This window comes from Apium graveolens, chromosome 5 (genome assembly GCF_009905375.1).
Source record: "Apium graveolens cultivar Ventura chromosome 5, ASM990537v1, whole genome shotgun sequence".
In the NCBI taxonomy this organism is placed as follows: domain Eukaryota; kingdom Viridiplantae; phylum Streptophyta; class Magnoliopsida; order Apiales; family Apiaceae; genus Apium; species Apium graveolens.
In genome coordinates, this window is record NC_133651.1 from 98,930,965 (window position 1) to 98,950,337 (window position 19,373).

General features: G+C 35.5%; 1 protein-coding gene across 5 annotated transcripts in view; it reads left to right on the forward strand.

The window, feature by feature from the left end:
• The first annotated feature begins 1,713 nt into the window (after positions 1-1,713).
• Positions 1,714-19,373, forward strand: part of LOC141724314 (protein SABRE) — a 32,834-nt gene continuing 15,174 nt past the window's right edge. For 2 of the 5 annotated variants that reach the window (XR_012576589.1, XR_012576588.1), the window contains exons 1-12: positions 1,714-1,956; positions 2,154-2,235; positions 4,666-4,777; positions 5,497-5,763; positions 8,591-8,856; positions 8,969-9,176; positions 9,362-9,532; positions 9,656-9,733; positions 10,946-11,197; positions 13,925-16,030; positions 17,067-18,900; positions 19,153-19,268. Coding sequence is in view for 3 of the 5 variants with exons in the window: in XM_074526410.1 (XP_074382511.1) it covers positions 2,165-2,235; positions 4,666-4,777; positions 5,497-5,763; positions 8,591-8,856; positions 8,969-9,176; positions 9,362-9,532; positions 9,656-9,733; positions 10,946-11,197; positions 13,925-16,030; positions 17,067-18,900; positions 19,153-19,268 (5,481 nt within the window). In the remaining 2 variants the exon portion in view is untranslated. Of the gene's footprint in view, positions 1,957-2,153; positions 2,236-4,665; positions 4,778-5,496; positions 5,764-8,590; positions 8,857-8,968; positions 9,177-9,361; positions 9,533-9,655; positions 9,734-10,929; positions 11,198-13,924; positions 16,031-17,066; positions 18,901-19,152; positions 19,269-19,373 lie in introns of those variants that run through there. The other 3 variants (XM_074526410.1, XM_074526409.1, XM_074526411.1) reach the window with 3 other exon arrangements.

Below are 19,373 nucleotides of genomic sequence, written 5' to 3' on the forward strand. Positions count from 1 at the left end.
AACTCCCAAGAGTATTGACTATTCCCTTTACTGGAGATAGAGTGCATTTGAGGCCATACTGGATTATGGAGTTCAAGGATGAAAAGAACATTAGAAGATTCTTCAGATTGGAAGATCAGCTAAAGATTGCAAGAAATGAACTCTTATGGAGATGCAAGAAAAGCCGGATCAGACAAATAAGGATGAATCTGAAGTTTATAGACAACTCCAAAATTAAATTGAGGAAATTAATGTGAAGCTGGGAAAGAAGTCAAGGTAATCAAGGAAATGATCTATATCTGCTTAGTCTAGAGGAGCACCTTGAAAATGATCTGTAAGACACTCTACAAATCTTTCTTTGTAAGAATTCTTAACAAACTGCAGCACTTGTAAATTTTAATCTACTACATCTCATTCATTATTCATAGAGTGTTTTGTTATCATCAAATTTCTCTTAATTTATGCCTACAATTCCAGTAAACATAAATTGGAGGAGATTGTTAGGAATCTGTTGTGTACTTGATGATAACTTGAACAAAACACTAAGTAAATTTTATTTCAGTGAATTTGTAGCTTTCAACGGATGATAATTTCAACATCCGTTGAAAGAGTAATTTATGTACAATAAGATTAGTAGCACATTTCTGCATACTTAAATGGCTTAGTGAACTAGGTGTTGTAGAATGTTTAAGTCATGTTGACTACTAGATTGATATGCAAGATAGGATGGTGAATTGTAAATATTAGATGCCTTGTAATCTTGTATAAATGAAATAGAGTTAAATGCGAAAAAGACAGTCTCAACGGATGATTAACAAAGTTTCAACGGATGATCAACATAAGTCTCGACGGATGATCGACCAGAGTTTCAACGGATGATCAATCTAAGTTCCAACGGATGATCAAATTCAAAAGAGCAGTTGATACTGACTTGACAGTCACATGCGTCGATTGTATGCAAATGGAATGTGGCAACCTGTTTGAAGGATTTAGAGAACAAAGAAGCATTTCCATTTCCATGATAAACAAATGATATTCAAAGATGCTGGAAAGAGAAGTGTAGCAGCATTAAGTTAGCTAAATACAGTTTGTCTTATTATCTTGTCTTTTTATCATGTAACTTGGTGATATATAAATCAAGTGTAGCAAGTTGAATTGTATCCAAGAAAGTAAACAATTACCTGAAAAATAGATAAGACAAAATCTGTAAAGAATTTCTCAGTTCTTGTATTTCAACTTGTAAGCAGATGTGAACAATTTTGTTACACAGAGTACTCAACTTCATATACATCTCTGGTGGAAAAGTCCAATCCACCAGAAAGTTTTTAAATACTTGTATTTGATTACTTTGTGATTTAATTTCTAAACTACTTTCATTCTGCACCATTACTAAATCAAACACAGTTATATATTTATAGTAGAACTGTTCTTAAAATTAAAAAGAAGTCAGAATTACATTCAACCCCCTTCTGTAATTCTTGTTTAAATTGTTTGGGAATAACAGTACGTAAAAAATCTAGCGGGACGGAGGAAATATATTATTTACCACGGTGAGATGACATTTTGAACCTTTTTTTATACCTAAAATGACATTTTGTATTAAAATGACATTTTGAACATTTTTTACTAAAATGACTTACGTTTATCCTTTTTAATTTTTGACTTCCTAAAAAAACCTCAAAAAATCTTTGCGAATATATTCTCTCTATCTAATCTTTGCGAATATATTCTCTCTATCTAATTTTTCGAAGTAACATGTTCTCACTGGAGTCGGATACAATCAAAGTGATCAAAACAACAGGCACAAAGTCGACGTTGCCACACATCTACCCACGCCCAAACTAATTACCACTTCTTCACTACTCCCGAGACAACATATACATACAAGCAAATTATATGTAGATGCGCGATGATGACACCTCACTTTTCAACAATTTCTGTTGATTTCTTCTACTGATCTTGCTTTCCTTTACTCAAGTAAGCTACTGCTACTTAATTCTCTTCGGATCCGCCCCGATTTTCTTGAAAATTCTAGAATTTAGGGCTTGTCAACTCATTTTTACTGCGATTCCCGCGATTTTTTCAGTTTAGGGTTTTTGAAGTGAATTGTACTGAGATTTATTGATTTCGATTGATTGATTGTGTAGTTAAGTGTTTAAATTTGCGTGTTGCAGGTCAATCGCAGATGGCCGCTTCTCCGGTCAAGTTTCTGTTTGGATTTTTGTTTATTTCCATCATTTGTTGGCTACTGTTCATGTAAGTGTTAAATTATTTGTGTATATGTGTATGTTATGTGTGTGGACGATTGTGTAATAGTTAAATGAAGTGAATTTATGGTTTCGATTATGTTCTGCGAGTGATTGAAATGCGAATTTAAAGTATCTGCCAGTGAGTGAAATCTGTATATATAGTATTGTAGTATCTTTCGTTAGTTAATTGAAGAGGTAATGGTGAGTACTTTTTTTCCGAGGGGAAAGGTAATGGTGAGTACTTTATTTATATCTATATTTATATTTGTCTCGATTTAGTTGTTTCCCGGTTCAAAACTTATCGTGGCGCAACCCCTGCCTTGGAGGACACGACTAGTCCATAGATTGCCGGACTAGTAGTTAAAAGATGATGAGTTGTTTACATACTTATATTTACTAGATTTAATATATAATATTGCTACAAACACATCAATTTCATAGTCCAAAGTAAAAGTAATATACTATTAATTTCAATTAACAAATATTTATTATAGATCAGACATTGCACAATAAATGTGTACTGCTGGCCAGAAAATTTGGTTTTAAAAATGTTTACCCGAAAAGTTGATTCTAATTGCCCAAAATGAGAGATTTTAGTATGCATAAATTTGCATATTATATATGTAACTATTTGTGTGTATATCTGTTTATAACATGAAAAGACCGCATACGCCATACGTATCCTGATGAGGAACGAGAATAAAGAATTAATGCATATGTTATAAATTAGTTTATATTTATTTAATGTAAAGATAGATAATGTATTTATCTTTATGTTTTATATGTGGGGCTAGGAGTATATTAATTAGGTAGTTTATTTATAATAAAGCCAAATTGTTTACGTTCCTTAGTTCATTAGGTTATTTTATTAGGGTTTTTGTTCCCTATAAAAGCATTGTAATCCCCCACACATTTCTTAGCTTTGATTATACACTTTTCTTGGGAATAATATTAATTAATTATTCTTGGAAATCGTATAATTCATAGCTAGTTATCTTATTATCCTTTTTGTTTGATATATCATTGTTTCTAAATCTGTCCTGCATCATATCCTCAAACTTTTTTCTAAATTTTGGGACAGGTTTTTCGATTTGATTTCGAGTATAATTAGTGGACACCAAAATAAACTAGTCATGAAACGGCTAGTTTGAATTGATAAATTATTTCACTTTGGGAGCTAGTAGAGTTGCCCAGCAACCGAAGTTTTTTGTGTAAATTTAATTTTTTATATTTACTAGAAGACTTGAGGCGCCCTAGGCTCAAATTTAAAACATAAGATTCACTAGTGCGTAATGTCCAAGTTAAGACTTGAGGCGCCTTAGACTCGATTCTACTATAATCTAGCATATGTAGTAAAAAGATTTACTAGTTTTATTATATACAACTATTTACCAATTGTCAATATTACAGAATGGAAAATTTAAACAAGTTGTGCGCTTATCTCTTGTGGTTTATGCGGTGATTTAACAACTTAGCGCACATCAATAATGTGCTATTAATTAGTTTATAATTGTTTAGTATAGAGATAAATAAAATATTTATCTATATATGTTTTATATGCGGGGTTAGGAGTTTATATTATAAGTAGTAGTTGTTTGTGGGTCTTAGTCCATTAGGTATTAGTATTATTAGGGTGTTTTAACTCCTATACAAGTCATGTAATCCCCACATTTAACGGACCTTTGATTATACATTTTTCTTGGGAATAATATTGATTAATTATTCTTGGGATATCGTATAATTTAATGCTTATTATTTGCTTTAATCTTTTGGCATCAGTTGTTTGTTAACGTTGTCACAAATGCAGTAAATTTTAACTTAATAACTAAACCACAATGATCATATTATAGACTTGTGTTACTTGAATTGACTAATAATTGCATATAGGATCAGATTCGAGCAAATATGAATGGTACTTTATCTCCTGTATAAATCATTCATTTATTCCTTTGCCACATATTTAATGCTTTGAAGGTTATGTTGCTTCCTTTCTTACCTCCTTATGTTCCCCAATGTATGGGGAAGAACTGGCTTAGTGAACTATTTCCAAATTATTATAGCAAGGGATATCATGGAGGGCTTTTATTAAACCATTATTTTTTTTTCTAATAGTGATAAAAATCAAGGCCACACATATGAACTATCAATTATTCTGTTTATAATGTAGACACCACAAATTCGATGCTTGAATCATCACTTCCTTATTTTATTCCCCTTTTAAACAAGAGAAGTGGCCTTGTAAACAACTCTCAGTATTGCATTACATATCATATGGCTTTACTACCCTTACACTGGTTGTGGCTATAGGTTGTCAACATCTATATCATCTATTTTCAATATTGTATTATTATTTACTTTTGGTCGAAGTATGTTACGGTTACATGCTATTATTGTTTATCATTTTAGTCATAACGATTTAATTGCACGTTGCTCTCAGATTTGCTTCCAGGTTGGTGGCATGGATTTTAAGCCGGATTATGGGAGCATCTGTGGAATTTCGAGTATGTGGATGGAAATGTGCCAGGGATGTTGTTGTGAAGTTCAGAAAGGTAGACTAGTCCTTTGCCAGTAGATTCATCTCTTCCTTGTGCCATAGTCATCTATGCGTTATGTGTGTAACTGTGTATTGATCATGGTGCAGTATGCGGGGCTGCACTTATACTAAAATCGCCGTGCTTGGAAAATACAATAGATTATATTGGGTGAACCTGATATAAGAGTTTGCTGTACCTTTTTGCTGCTCTTTGCTTTGCTATCAAGATAAAGGAATTAAATCATAAAAACTAATTTTAAGCTTACAGCAGCAGATATCTCAATCCATGTTGCCTTGATAAGTAGGAAAGTGAACCTTGATGTTTTTTAAATAGGATAGTGATCACCTATTAGAATTGAAATTTACGATGTTGTCAATATGTAGTTATATATGCATCTCATATACACATGCACAGATTGATATAGAAGATACAAGCCCTAAAACCTTGCAACAGCTTCTCAGAGATTTTCTGACCCTATTTTCTGAACTGGATAACAATCCGCAGACACATAGCAAGCTGCTGGTCCATATATTATGGGTTACTTAATGCAATATCCTGATATTTATGTGCTTCATTCGTTCTGGACTTATTTTTCCTACATCTTGAATACCCTTTACAGTTCTATTGAAAAGCTTATTCAGGCTCTTCAGATATTGGTCTTGGTGCAGTTTATATAATTTTGCAGATGGGCTGTAAGTCGGTATACATTTCTTATTTTACTCGGTAATTTGCAGGGTCCTGTTGAATCTGTATCTGTTGGTGAAATAAGGCTCAGCTTACGGCAATCTTTGGTCAAGCTTGGGGTTGGATTTCTTTCTAGAGACCCAAAGTTACAGTTTTTAATATGCGACCTAGAAGTTGTTTTGAGATCTAAGAAAGGCACCAAAGAGACCGGATCTCGGAAGTCCCACAGTTCTACCAAATCTGGGAGAGGGAAATGGATGGTGTTTGTTACTATTGCAAGATTTTTGTCAGTATCCATAACAGAGTTGGTTTTGAGGGTAAGCACTGTGTTGTATTATACAAAGACGCATGTGCACACACACATAAAAAAAGAACGTACATCGCCTTCGGTTATTAATAGGACACTAAAACTCTATTATAGAACACAATGTTCTACATTGCAGCACACATTTCACGACTATCTACAAAATGTTCTACTGCAACAGATAATTCTACTTCATAACACAATTTTGTTGCTATTTTAGAACACAACGTTCAGAAGCAGAACTCATTAAACTAAAATTCTGTGGTAGAACTCTCTGTAATCTACCCGAAAGTCAAAATCTAGCTTCAAAACACATTTAAGTTCTGCTGCAGAACTCCGTGTAATCAACCAGAAAATCTTGTTAGGTTCTGACCACATTAAGTTTCTGCTGCAGAACTCCTAGTGTACCAAGTTATCAATGTAATAGTGATCGACTGCCTTGATTATATCTAATTTTTATATTCATTAAATTTATTCTCATTTTTTGTACTTATTCATTTAAATTTTATTTGATAGCTTTAGGAATGAAACTACATAATTTTATTAAGTTACCTTACCTAGCATAGGTAAGGTTACCTCACGTTCCCTCTTCCCTATATGTATAATATCATATATATATATATATAAATTTATTCTAGTTTCTAATACGTACCACATAACCACATTGTTGTGACATTCTGTTTTTGTCTGCAAGTAATTAGCTTTCCAAATACATCTGTCCACAATAGCAACTATTACATCAGTGTCAAATAAAACAATGCAGAAAACAGAAAGCAGGAACATAATTATGTAGAATTAGAGAAAACAAAACGCAGTGTGCATTCTGCAGATCTATAATATGAAGAATGCATTCTGCAGATTTATGACATGAAGAAAGCATATTGCAGATTCATGACATGCACAATGCTGAATGCAGATTTATAACATACCTAAAATTAGAAATTCACTGATGCTGAATCACTGAATGTGATTTGAGATTGCAGAAATAAAATTCAAATTCAAAAAAATAAGTCGACCATCAGACTTTACAGTTGACAATTCGACCTAACTAGTCTACAAGTAGACCTAATATCTATCTGATAGCAAGTCAACCAAACCAGTCGACCCTCTAAAAGACTGCTTGACTAGTCATTGACTAATCGCGACTAGGCTGTGACAACCATGCTTTTATTATCTTCCAATAGTTGCTTTTTTGTTCATTGTTTTCTGTGTATTATTATGTTTAAATCCTCATTATTTTAGTGGTTCTATTAAAAAGTTTAGTAGTTATATACTTGTTTCTATTTGACTTCCTACTGTTTAGAAGAATGTTTCGTTCTCTTAAATTATGTAACATTTTCTCTTTAAGTGCAAAAGTGTGTTGAGTGGTTTGTATATCTTTATATTATGGGGTTCCTAGTGTACTTGTTAGCAAGCTCTTACACATATCGCCTTACTAGTTGATTGAGTATGTGGTGAATTGTAAGTATTGTATCCTGACTAAAAGAGTTGGAGTTGCATTATACTGCGGAATGTTAAACGTCCATGATAAATAAGCAAAGAGTCTACTGCTAATGAGATAGGTTTTAATCACCTTCACCTCAGACATGCTTTACTTTATTAGTTCTAGTCACTGTTCTTAAAGTCGGCCGATTAATCGATTAACGGGTAGACGGACATGGCCCGTCTCGATTAAACGGAAATCGGGTAATAAAAAAAGCTATGTTACTTGGACTCGGCGATAAGTGTATGATATGGACACGTGTCCAAGTGTCACTTGGAAATACTTTGAAAATGTACATGTTTTTTGCTTAAAATAAGTGTCCAAGTCCAATTGTCGAGTGTCCGACATGGGTAATCCAAGGTAAAATGAAGAGTCCGAGTACCATAGAAAAAAGCGGTCAAAAGTCGGCGAGACGAAATTAATTGGATCAAAACGGTCAAAAATCGGTATTAATCAGGCAAAGTTGATAAAACAAGTAAAAATTTTAAAAAGTTATTTTTAAAAATAAAATAAAATTGATAAACAACATATTAACTATTATATATGGGTGTCAGTTATTGATTTAGTGAATAAGTCCTTTACCAAATTTCTGATATATCAATTTTATTCTCTCAAATAGAATTAATCTCTTTGTTCACACCAAGTGTGGACCAATGATATGTCGTTTTTTTAATGAATCTTAACATCTGAATACCAATATTGGACTGATGATATATGGTATTTTTTTTTAAATCTTTAATCAGCTTAATGTTGTTTAAATAAAATTATATTATTATTTATTAAATTAAATTGCCTTCAATGGATGCTCCAATTAATCTATCTGATTAATCACTAAAAGGTGCCTCTACCGACTAATTCCGTTTCCTGTCTTTAGAACACTGGTTTTAGTACCGTTTAAGAAGAAATGGAAAATTCATTGTAGTTACAAATTTCAAACTCTTTGTTACATAGCTAATAGCTTCATCTATGAATTTAGGTTGCTACTAGGTGGCTTCAAACCCAAACTTGTCTGTACATAATGTAAAGGATGACAGGGAACACTGTAAAGGATCTTAATATTAAGTGTCTTGTTTGCTGGTAGTGTTAATTGTTAAATGAAATATTTTATGATGACATGGATATGGCAACATGATCCAGTGTATTCCAATAAGAGATGCGGTTGGGCTGATATGACAAAGTAGCGTTATCAAAAAGCAGAAAAAATTTCAAGTATTTAAGATCTATCCTTCACAGATGTTTGACTTTTGATCTTTTTTACTCTGTGTGTGTGCGCGCGTGCGTGTGACGCGCGTGCGCTTGTCAACTTTTGTTTGATATGGATTCACTTATGATGTGAATTTCTGATGAGTTGTTGCAGACATCAGAAGCCACGGTTGAAATTAAAGAATTGGGAGTGGATACATTTAGGGATGGTGGATCCAAGACGGCGCTCTTTGTGAAGCTGCACCTTTTACCCATTGTTGCTCACTGGGGTGTAGCACGGGTTAGTTGTGATCAATCATCAAGTTCTAGCGGTGCTGGTTACAGTTATGGTCACCAGGCTTCCTCGACATTGACAGAAAGAGCTCGTGTTCCTTTCTTATGTGAAGAGTTTCACATTTCGTTTAAGTTTGGTCATGTAAGGTTGGTTTTCTTTTTCTTTCTTTACCCATATACTTCTAGAAGTATCTTAGTTTTGAATTTTTTAAAAGTTTTTTTAAGGATTTAGTCATTTGCCAACTTGTTCTGGGCACAGGGATGCAGGTGTAATTGTTAAAAATGTGGAAGTTACAAGTGGAGAAGTCTTTTTAAACCTAAATGAGGAGCTGTTCATTAAAAGAAATAGTTCACATGGCAATTCGTCTCATGCAAAGTTAGCTAATATCGATTCGACTACTTTGGAATTTGCACATCAAAAGCAATCTTCTCTTTCGAACATCACAAAATCTTGGTTCCCGGAAAAGGTAAATGGTATACATATGCTCTTCGTGTTGCTCATAGTCAATTTCCGAGGGATATATCTATTTATCTTTTGTGGTCCTGATTGCATGAAGAACTCTACTTGTTTCACAGTTGACTTTGGAGAAATGCAAAAGAAATCAAGTTGGCCATTTGACTAATAAAAATAATCTTTAATGCTTGCCCATAGGTTTCCTTCAGTTTACCAAGATTGGATGTAAAGTTTGAGCATCGAGGATATAATCTCATGGCCGAAAATAGTATAATGGGTATTCAACTGAAAAGCTCTAAATCTCGATCTATTGAAGATGTGGGAGAGAGTACTCGCCTGGATGTTGAATTGGATTTCAGTGAGATTTATGTATGTATGAAGTGTTTTAAGTGTTTGTATCATATTCTCTTCATGATTCACATATGTGTTGTCATTCTGTTTTGTAAAGCCTGAAAATTGACTAATCATGTTGATCTCACTGTGTCATTCCAGCTGCTTAAAGAAGATAATATTTCGGTTTTGGAGATTTTAAAACTTGATGTTATCTCTTCAGTTTATGTTCCAGTACAGGTTTGTCCTTTTAAATTTAAGTCTAGATTATTGTTTCTTTTGCTATTGTTCTTTAACTATTTTTTCTATTCAAGATATTTATAATTTATTTGTTCAGAGTAATTAGCCCTTCATCAAGGGTTTTACTTAATAACTTTTAATTCGGAAAATATTTTTCATATTCTTTACTAGGCAGTAATTAATAATTCTTGGGAGAGAAAATATTGTAAAATTAAAATGATAAAGGTTTGACCTTTACTTGTGTAGATTTGTGCATTTTGTTTCTGGATAGGTTCCTTATATCCGTCAATACATAGTGTTAAATACTTCCATCATTTGGTGTCAAGAGGACCAAATTTGTCATGTTTTATTACGGTCAATTTCTGGACTGTGTATTGATGTAATATTATTTAAGTTTTCTTAAAGTAAGGCAACCCAATATAACTAGACTTGAAGTTTCCATACTCTGGTCATCGCTATCTTTAAGTATCTTATTTTTTGTTCGAAGATGACAATTTTAGAACACACATTTGAGACCACACGATATATTTTCTGGTTTGCGCTGTCAATATTTAATTTTGGTTGCTTGAGATTGGAGGTACTATGGTCCAAAGGATCTAGGGTTTTCCATGAAGAGTGGACTTTAAAAATTTTCTTCTCTGTGAAATGTCTTGCATAATTGGTGGCATGGTTTGTTTGATTTGAAAGTTCAGCTTTATGCTTCTGTTTCACCTATGGGAGCTAAGTATTGGTGGAGTGAGGCGGTGAAAGTAATGAATATACTGCTTTACCTTTAAAACAATGATGTTTTCATCCATTAATTGCATTGAAGAAAGCAAACACAACTACATTGTGTTACACGTCTGAGTCCAAACCAAAATTTAGGACTTGCATCTGAATATAATGTAAGCTTGGTCGAGTGGTCCAATTGCAACAAGTTTAGGACAATCCCAAGCCCCCACTGCTCCCGAAAATTTCAAAATTTTACCTGGTGCTCTTAGTAGTAGAGCATGAGCTTATATACTGCTCGACGTGTCTGACGTGTTTGATTTAAAAGTTGAAATTTTCAGTATAATACAATAATAAGACTCCTTGCAACCATAGAAGAAAACTATCCCGCTTTTCAGTATTTTTCTTCTGTAGGTGATGCCATGTTATTAGTTGATGAACATATATTATGATTTTGATTCGTGTCATTTTTCATTTACATTTTTTAGGATGCTTTGATTTCAGCCTACTTCGCCTATCAGATCTGAAGTTGATGTCAAGCTAGGAGGTACCCGGTGCAATCTTGTTATGGGTAGATTAAAGCCGTGGATGCAACTTCGGACCTCCAAAAAGAAGAAAATGGTTCTTCGTGAGGAAACTCCAATTTCTGAAAGGTCACAGTCCACAAAATCAGAAGACATCATGTGGACATGCACTGTATCGGCCCCAGAAATGACTATTGTGCTCTATAATCTAAATGGTTTGGAAGTATATCATGTAAGTTGTCTACCAAAATACCTACCTTCTTTTAATGTTTTGTGGATGTCTCTTGTATGAATTCTTGTGTTCTGCTCTGCTTGTTGTTTTGTTGTACTTGGTAGTCAAGCTTAGCTGCCTTTGAAATATGTTACTCGTAATTATATTATGATTTGGTAAGACTATACTATCTTAATATCTTCAATTTCATCAGCTTATATTGTATTATTTAGAAGCTAACTCGTACTTTGTTCTTCTTGCAATTATTACTGATGATACTTATAAGCATAATTGATAAAATGGTGGTACTCCCTCCGTCCCCTTTTACATGTCCATTTTCAAAATAAATTTGTCCCTTTTTACATGTCCATTTACACTTTCAAAGCAAATTTAGAGATAATTTTACAAAACTATCCCTATAGCTCATAGTTCCAAGGTTTGACTAATTTAAAACTTAGTTGGATTCTAATTTTTTAAGGTATTAATTAGGGTTATCCAAGGGAAATTTTTAATTAACTAACAATTTCTTAATATGTGTTTTTTGCAAAATGGACATGTAAAAGGGGACGGAGGGAGTATATCAGTGGATACTTTTGTTGAGTAACCAGCTCATCTAAAACCTTAAGGTGTTAGAGGAAGGCCCCAATAGGATCATATATTTAACACTCCCCCTCACTCGAAAGCCCATTTATGGGTCGAAGAGTGGAACACCGGCGCCCATCTTTGGGGCATTAATTGCCTTTAATGTCCACAATAAATTGTGAGAATGTTGGGGGTGGCTGGGAATCGAACCTTAGTTCTCCCGCCAGCCTAAGCTCTGATAACATGTTGAGTAACCAGCTCATCTAAAACCTTAAGGTGTTAGAGGAAGGCCCCAATAGGATCATATATTTAACACTCCCCCTCACTCGAAAGCCCATTTATGGGTCGAAGAGTGGAACACCGGCGCCCATCTTTGGGGCATTAATTGCCTTTAGTGTCCACATTAAATTGTGAGAATGTTGGGGGTGGCTGGGAATCGAACCTTAGTTCTCCCGCCAGCCTAAGCTCTGATAACATGTTGAGTAACCAGCTCATCTAAAACCTTAAGGTGTTAGAGGAAGGCCCCAATAGGATCATATATTTAACAGGGCGACTGCTTTGGCTTTCTTGTTGCTGAGGAAGATACGTTCGAGTTTAAGCCAAGTATTCCGAGCTGTGGCTTCAGTGTCAAGAATATGAGTGAGTAGATCATCTGAAACGGTACTGTAGATCCATTGGGAGACCAAAGCATCAAGTTCTTTCCAGGCGGGATATTTGGAATCCGTAGTTACTGGAGGTGGGGTGGTGTCGATGTGGTTCAGGACACGGTAGGCAATGGCTTGAAACTTGAAAAGTTTTACCCAGGAAGAGTAGGTAATGGTTGTGCCATCTAAGGTTCTTATTTTGGATTGAATATTGGATACGGAATAAGCAGGGTGTAGGGCTGTAGGGTTCGTTTTGTTGGAAGAGGATTGCTGGTCATCTGTGGATGTCATGGTTATAGGGTTTACAAACGTTCAGGAAGAAGGGAGCCGTAGCTCTGATACCATGTTGAGTAACCAGCTCATCTAAAACCTTAAGGTGTTAGAGGAAGACCCCAATAGGATCATATATTTAACAACTTTTAGTTTATTGTATGGGCCCTTTTGACCTTCCCTCGAAAAAATTACTTGTTACTCTAACAACATTATTTTTTTTCAATTACAGTTATCTTTTTACTAAAGATATTTACTATGTGGTGGTATAATTGATTATTTTTAAGTTTTTAGAAAAAGAACAAGGACGATTAAAATACTAGAAATTTCGTGGAGAGTAATATAATTTTTTGTCAAGTCAAAGAACAGGCATTAAGTCAAAATATATTTAGCTCCTTCAACTTAATTTTACGAAGTTTTAAGACTGAACTTGAAAAAAGTTTTTTTCAAGTTATTTTGCGTAAGTCCATTCGACAAACATACTGATGTCGTCATATTATTTTGCGTAAGTAGTAGGTTTTAGCACTAAACTGTATTAACCTGTTTCAATATCATTACTGAACTAAACTATATATCCAGCCAACTGCGTAAAACCTAGAAGCCTTCAAAAATCAAATTCTGTTAGAATCTTTGGAAGCTTGAAAGAAAGGTGGCATAGCAGACTGAGGTGTACATATTGGGGCCGCACATAGACCGACTTAACCTTGAACTAAACATGACCCACCATCCATCATGTTGTGATATATATATACACACGCATATACACACACACACACCTGCTACTCTCTACTAAGTAGCTTCTGCTTCACACATGAAGCATTGCACTCTGACCAACCTATACACCAGAAATGCATGTGCTAGATGCTACTCATGAAATAGGTTTTGAAACTGTCCTTCCAACTCTTTATTATGTCGACAACGTGACATTTTACTTTTGTTGGCTCCAACTCCGCAACTTCCTTGACTTGTTCACTGATTAAGTGATTATTGACCTTATACGGTTGGCAGGTTTTTATTGGGTTGATTAGCTCTGAGTGTCCTAATGCTGTTTTACTCAATTATAGAAACCCCAGTGCTTTGTTTCATTCTTAAGAAGTGTATGCATCAGATCTTTCTTATTACTCCAGTGGATATCGTACACAGTTAAATGGCTGAAAAAATGATGCTTTTCTTCATTATAGTTATAAGTTGTGGATTTATTTGCTATATCTGAAAGTTTCCATGCTCACTTAATTCTAATTCTTAATTGCAGGGTTGCTCTCAGTCATCACATGTCTTTGCAAATAACATATCAAATACCGGCACATCTGTTCACATGGAACTTGGTGAACTAAGTCTTCTCATGGCAGATGAATATCAGGAATGCTTGAAAGAAAGCCTATTTGGTGTAGAAACAAACACAGGTTCACTAATGCATATTGAAAAGGTTAGCCTTGACTGGGGCAAAAAAGATGTGGATCCAATTGAAGAAGCGAGTTCGAAGTCTAAATTGGTCCTGTCTGTTGATATAACTGGTACAGGGGTGAACTTGACCCTTAAGCGTGTCGAATCATTGATATCAATTGCGTTCTGCTTTAAGGCTTTACTAAAAAGCTTGTCCGGTTCTGATAAGAACCTAGTACAAAGCCGGGGGCGTTCTAGGAAATCATCAGGGAAAGGGACCCGAATCATGAAATTTAATCTTGATAGGTGTTCTGTTATATTTCACTCTAATGTTAGCGTGGAAAACACGGTGGTTGCAGACCCAAAACGTGTCAATTACGGATCACAAGGGGGTAGAGTGGTCATGAGTGAATCAGCTGATGGGACACCACGTAATGCAAAGATAATGTCAACTAGCTCAGATGAGTACAAAAGTTTGAGTTATTCTGTTTCTCTTGAGATTTTTCATTTTAGTCTTTGCGTGAATAAGGAAAAGCCGTCTGTACAAATTGATTTAAAACGAGCAAGATCCCTGTATCAAGAACATACAGAAGACAGCAGTTCCGATACAAAGGTTGCTTTGTTAGATATGCTAAATGCGAAGTTTGTACGGAGATCTGGTAATTTTAAAGAGGTTGCTGTCTGCTCTCTTTTCAGTGCTACTGATATTGCAGCTAGGTGGGAGCCTGATGTTCATATAGCTCTTTTTGAACTTATGTTACGCTTGAAACTACTGATGCACAATCACAAAATTCAGGAACATGACTCTGGATTAGTGCAAGACAGCTCTTTAGCACGAGATGTCGAGAATAAGAAACATACTGCTACAGATGTAGAATCTGAGAAGCAGAAAAAGAAAAAGGAATCTATCTTTGCTATTGATGTGGAAATGCTTAGCATATCTGCGGAGGCTGGAGATGGTGTTGATGCCATGGTTCAGGTGCAGTCAATTTTTTCAGAGAATGCTCGCATAGGAGTACTTCTCGAAGGACTAATATTTAAATTTAATGATGCCAGAATCTTAAGAAGTAGTAGGATGCAGGTTTCTCGGGTCCCCAAAGCCTCTAGTAGTGCGTATAATACAAAATATGAGGTGTCCACTACATGGGATTGGGTAGTTCAAGCCCTTGATGTCCATGTTTGCATGCCCTTCAGAGTGCAGTTGCGTGCTATTGATGATTCTGTGGAGGAAATGCTGCGAGCTTTAAAGCTCATAACTGCTGCTAAAAGTAAAATACTATGTCCAAAGAACGAAAGTGTAAAGCCTAGAAAGGCTAGTAAGTCCAAGGTTGGATGTGTAAGGTTTTCCATTAAGAAGCTAATTGCTGACATAGAGGAAGAGCCACTACAGGGTTGGCTTGATGAACACTATCAGCTAATGAAGAACGAGGCTCGTGAATTAGCTGTGAGAATAAATTTTCTTGATGAAGCAATTTCTGGCGGAAGCCAATCTTCTGGTGCAGCTGAAACAAGTAATTCTACTTGTGATGGTAAGATGCAGTTTAAAGGAGAGACGATAGATTTGCAAGATGCTTCAGCCATTCAGAAACTGCGAGAAGAGATTTACAAGCAATCATTCCACTCCTATTACCAAGCGTGTCAGCGTCTTGTAAAATCAGAAGCATCAGGTGCTTGTAAAGTAGGATTTCAAGCTGGTTTCGAGCCCAGCACCTCAAGAAGTTCCCTTTTTTCAATTTCTGCAACAGAGCTTGATTTAAGCTTGACAAAAGTTGAAGGTGGTGAGACTGGGATGATAGAGCATTTACAGAAGCTTGATCCCATCTGTCAAAAATACAATATACCATTCTCTCGACTGTATGGGAGTAATATTCTTTTGCATACTAAGTCTCTCGTTGTTCAGATAAGAAATTATACATATCCACTTCTTGCTGCTACTTCTGGTAGATGCGAAGGTCGAGTTATACTAGCTCAGCAGGTTTGTTTGGTAGTAGCCTTCGTGTTATTTACATCTCCCATAACAGTTGAATTTTTCTGTACTTTGTGCCAGTTTGCTACTTAAATATGTGAACCTTAGACCTATAGATACTATAATTAGGTGAAAATATTTCACTCTAGTTAACATAGCAACAAGTAATTTGACGAGTGATTTGTATCTTTCTCCTGAATAGGGAATTCGATGTATTTGGTGTTATTTTACTAAGGAAGTGATAAATCAATAAGGTTAGTCATGCCCTTTTCTTTTGTTTTCTGTAAACTTTTCAAGCACTGTGAAGCATGCCTTGGTGCTATTTCTTCAACAAAAGCTAGGACCATCTGTGCCCAAATTTAATAATAATGATAAAGGATTAAAATGCAAAAGGTTGGTTTTGTTCCTTGCAAGGTTACCATGCAATTTTTTTGGGCCATCTTAAGTTCTACATTAATTCATTTTAGTTTAGCAAACAAAAAAACTGAGAAAGGGAAGCCGTGACAGAAGTTAATCTGGTTCATAATTTTCTTAGTTGTATACATAGGAATCTCCTTGAACAGCCGAAATTTATTAACCAGTTAATGTTGAAGAATTTGCCAACCCTTATGTGATTTCTGTGGTTTATTTCAGATTCGAATTATGTGCAGACATGTGAGAACTCTAGATTTGAGCTCATTTTGTATATCTTTTTACCTTCAGATGCATCTAAATGCTTTAGGGATTCTTCTCGACATGCAAGCTTGGTTTGGCTTTCTATTTCACCCTGTCTCCTCTGACTCTGAGTTGATTAATCATTCTTATGTAGTGCGTCTTTCCTATGACGCTAGAGCCTAGTTAACAAGGCCTAGGATTTCTAAAATATGTTAATCATGATGCAAACATAGTAGCCTTCTGCTAAGATTATATTAAATCAAGTCTTATAAGTTTAATCTGCATGTGTATAGATAGTCAGATTTTTGAGCAACCAAGTAGAAAAATTACATTAAATCCAGTGATTACACCTTTAAATATTTTCAGCAATCGTGGTCTCTCTTTATTGCAGGCCACATGCTTCCAGCCTCAAATTACCCAAGATATCTTCATTGGGAGATGGAGGAAAGTCAGAATGCTTCGTTCAGCTAGTGGCACAACTCCACCAATGAAAACTTATCTTGATTTGCCCTTGCATTTTCAGAAAGGGGAAATCTCTTTTGGTGTGGGTTTCGAACCTTCTTTTGCTGATATAAGTTATGCCTTCACAGTTGCTCTTCGAAGGGCGAATTTGAGTGTAAGAAATCCCAATGCTTCGAATATTCAACCACCAAAAAAGGAGAAAAGCTTACCGTGGTGGGATGAAATGAGAAATTACATCCATGGAAACTCTACTTTGTACTTCTCCGAGACGAGATGGAATATTCTTGCTACAACTGATCCTTATGAAAAAAGTGAAAAACTGCAAATTGTATCCGGTCAAATGGAACTCCACCAGTCGGATGGTCGAGTTTATGTCTCTGCAAAAGATTTTAAGATATTGTTGAGCAGTCTGGAAAGTTTGTTAAACAATTGTGGTTTGAAGCCTCCTAGTGGTACTCCTACAGCTTTTATAGAAGCCCCAGCTTTTAGCCTTGAAGTTACGATGGACTGGGAATGTGAATCTGGTGATCCCCTTAACCATTTTCTGTTTGCGCTTCCCAGTGAAGGTGTGGCTCGAGAATTTATTTATGACCCCTTTAGATCTACTTCTCTTTCCTTAAGGTGGAATTTATCACTTAGACCCTTCCCATCATGTGAGAATCAATCTGGATCCTCAACCTTGGGAGAAAACACTGTCGTTCTTGGAGCTGCCTATGGTTCAGCAAATAAATCTGAAAATGGTCTAGTTGATTCACCGATTATAAATGTCGGTCCACATGATTTTGCATGGATACTAAAGTTCTGGAACTTGAACTACATTCCTCCTCAAAAATTGCGTTATTTTTCTCGTTGGCCACGGTTTGGAGTTCCAAGATTTGCTAGATCAGGTAATCTATCATTAGACAAGGTTATGACAGAATTCATGTTTCGCATTGATTCAACTCCAACCTGTCTGAGGCATATGCCTTTAGATGAAGATGACCCTGCAAAAGGATTGACATTTAAGATGACAAAACTTAAGTATGAACTCTGCTACAGCCGGGGTAAGCAAAACTATACATTTGAATGCAAGCGTGATCTTCTCGATCTTGTTTATCAAGGCCTTGATCTTCACGTGCCTAAGGTTTATATAAATAAAGAAGACTGTCCTAGTGTTGCAAAAATAGCGAATCTGACAAAAAAATGCTCACATCCTGCTCCTGTTGAGAAAGACAGTTCAGAAAGACATGACGACGATGGATTTTTGCTGTCATCTGATTATTTTACTATAAGAAAGCAATCTCGGAAAGCTGACCCTGCAAGGTTATTAGCTTGGCAAGAAGCGGGAAGAAGAAATCTTGAGATGACATATGTCAGATCTGAATTTGAAAATGGTAGTGATAGTGATGAGCATACTCGGTCTGACCCAAGTGACGATGATGGGTATAACGTGGTGATAGCCGACAATTGTCAGCGCATTTTTGTGTATGGCCTCAAGCTTCTGTGGACGATTGAGAACAGAGATGCTGTTTGGTCCTGGGTTGGTGGAATATCTAAAGCATTTCAACCTCCAAAGCCTTCTCCTGCTAGACAGTATGCGCAGAGGAAGTTAGTTGAGAAGGAAACAAAAAAACCTGAAATGCATGATCCTGATGAATCAAAACCACCCTCTGATGGTCAAGATGCATGTACCATGTCTCCAAAACCTGTTGAGGAGCCTAATGGATCACATTCTTCTCCATCAGATTCAGCTACAGTAGAAAAACAGTCTCTGGATACAGTTGGTAAGTTAAAGGTTTTTTTTAACTTTTCTTACTGGTGTTTGTTAAGTTGGGCTTTTCATTAATATTATAAGTATTGTGTTGGGGAAAAGTTAATTGCACATATATGTGAAATGCAACTCATATATGAATATGATTTAGGGCCTCCTGTATTGGTAATAAAGTAACAGCTATATTGATGTTTGATCACAACATCATGTTATGTTAATTTGATTGAAGTAGTAGAAGGATTGCATTAATTAACACCTACTTTAGTTAAGGAACTTGTGTTGAAGCGCGAAGGCATTGTTGACTCAGAGGAGGAGGGGACTCGTCACTTCATGGTGAATGTTATTGAGCCTCAGTTTAATCTTCATTCAGAAGATGCCAATGTAAGTCTTTAAACCTCAGATATACAGTATGAATGCGCTGTGAAAGTAATTTAAAGTTTGTTTTTACGCAATAAATAGGTCTTCCTGATGTTATGTATTTTTTAT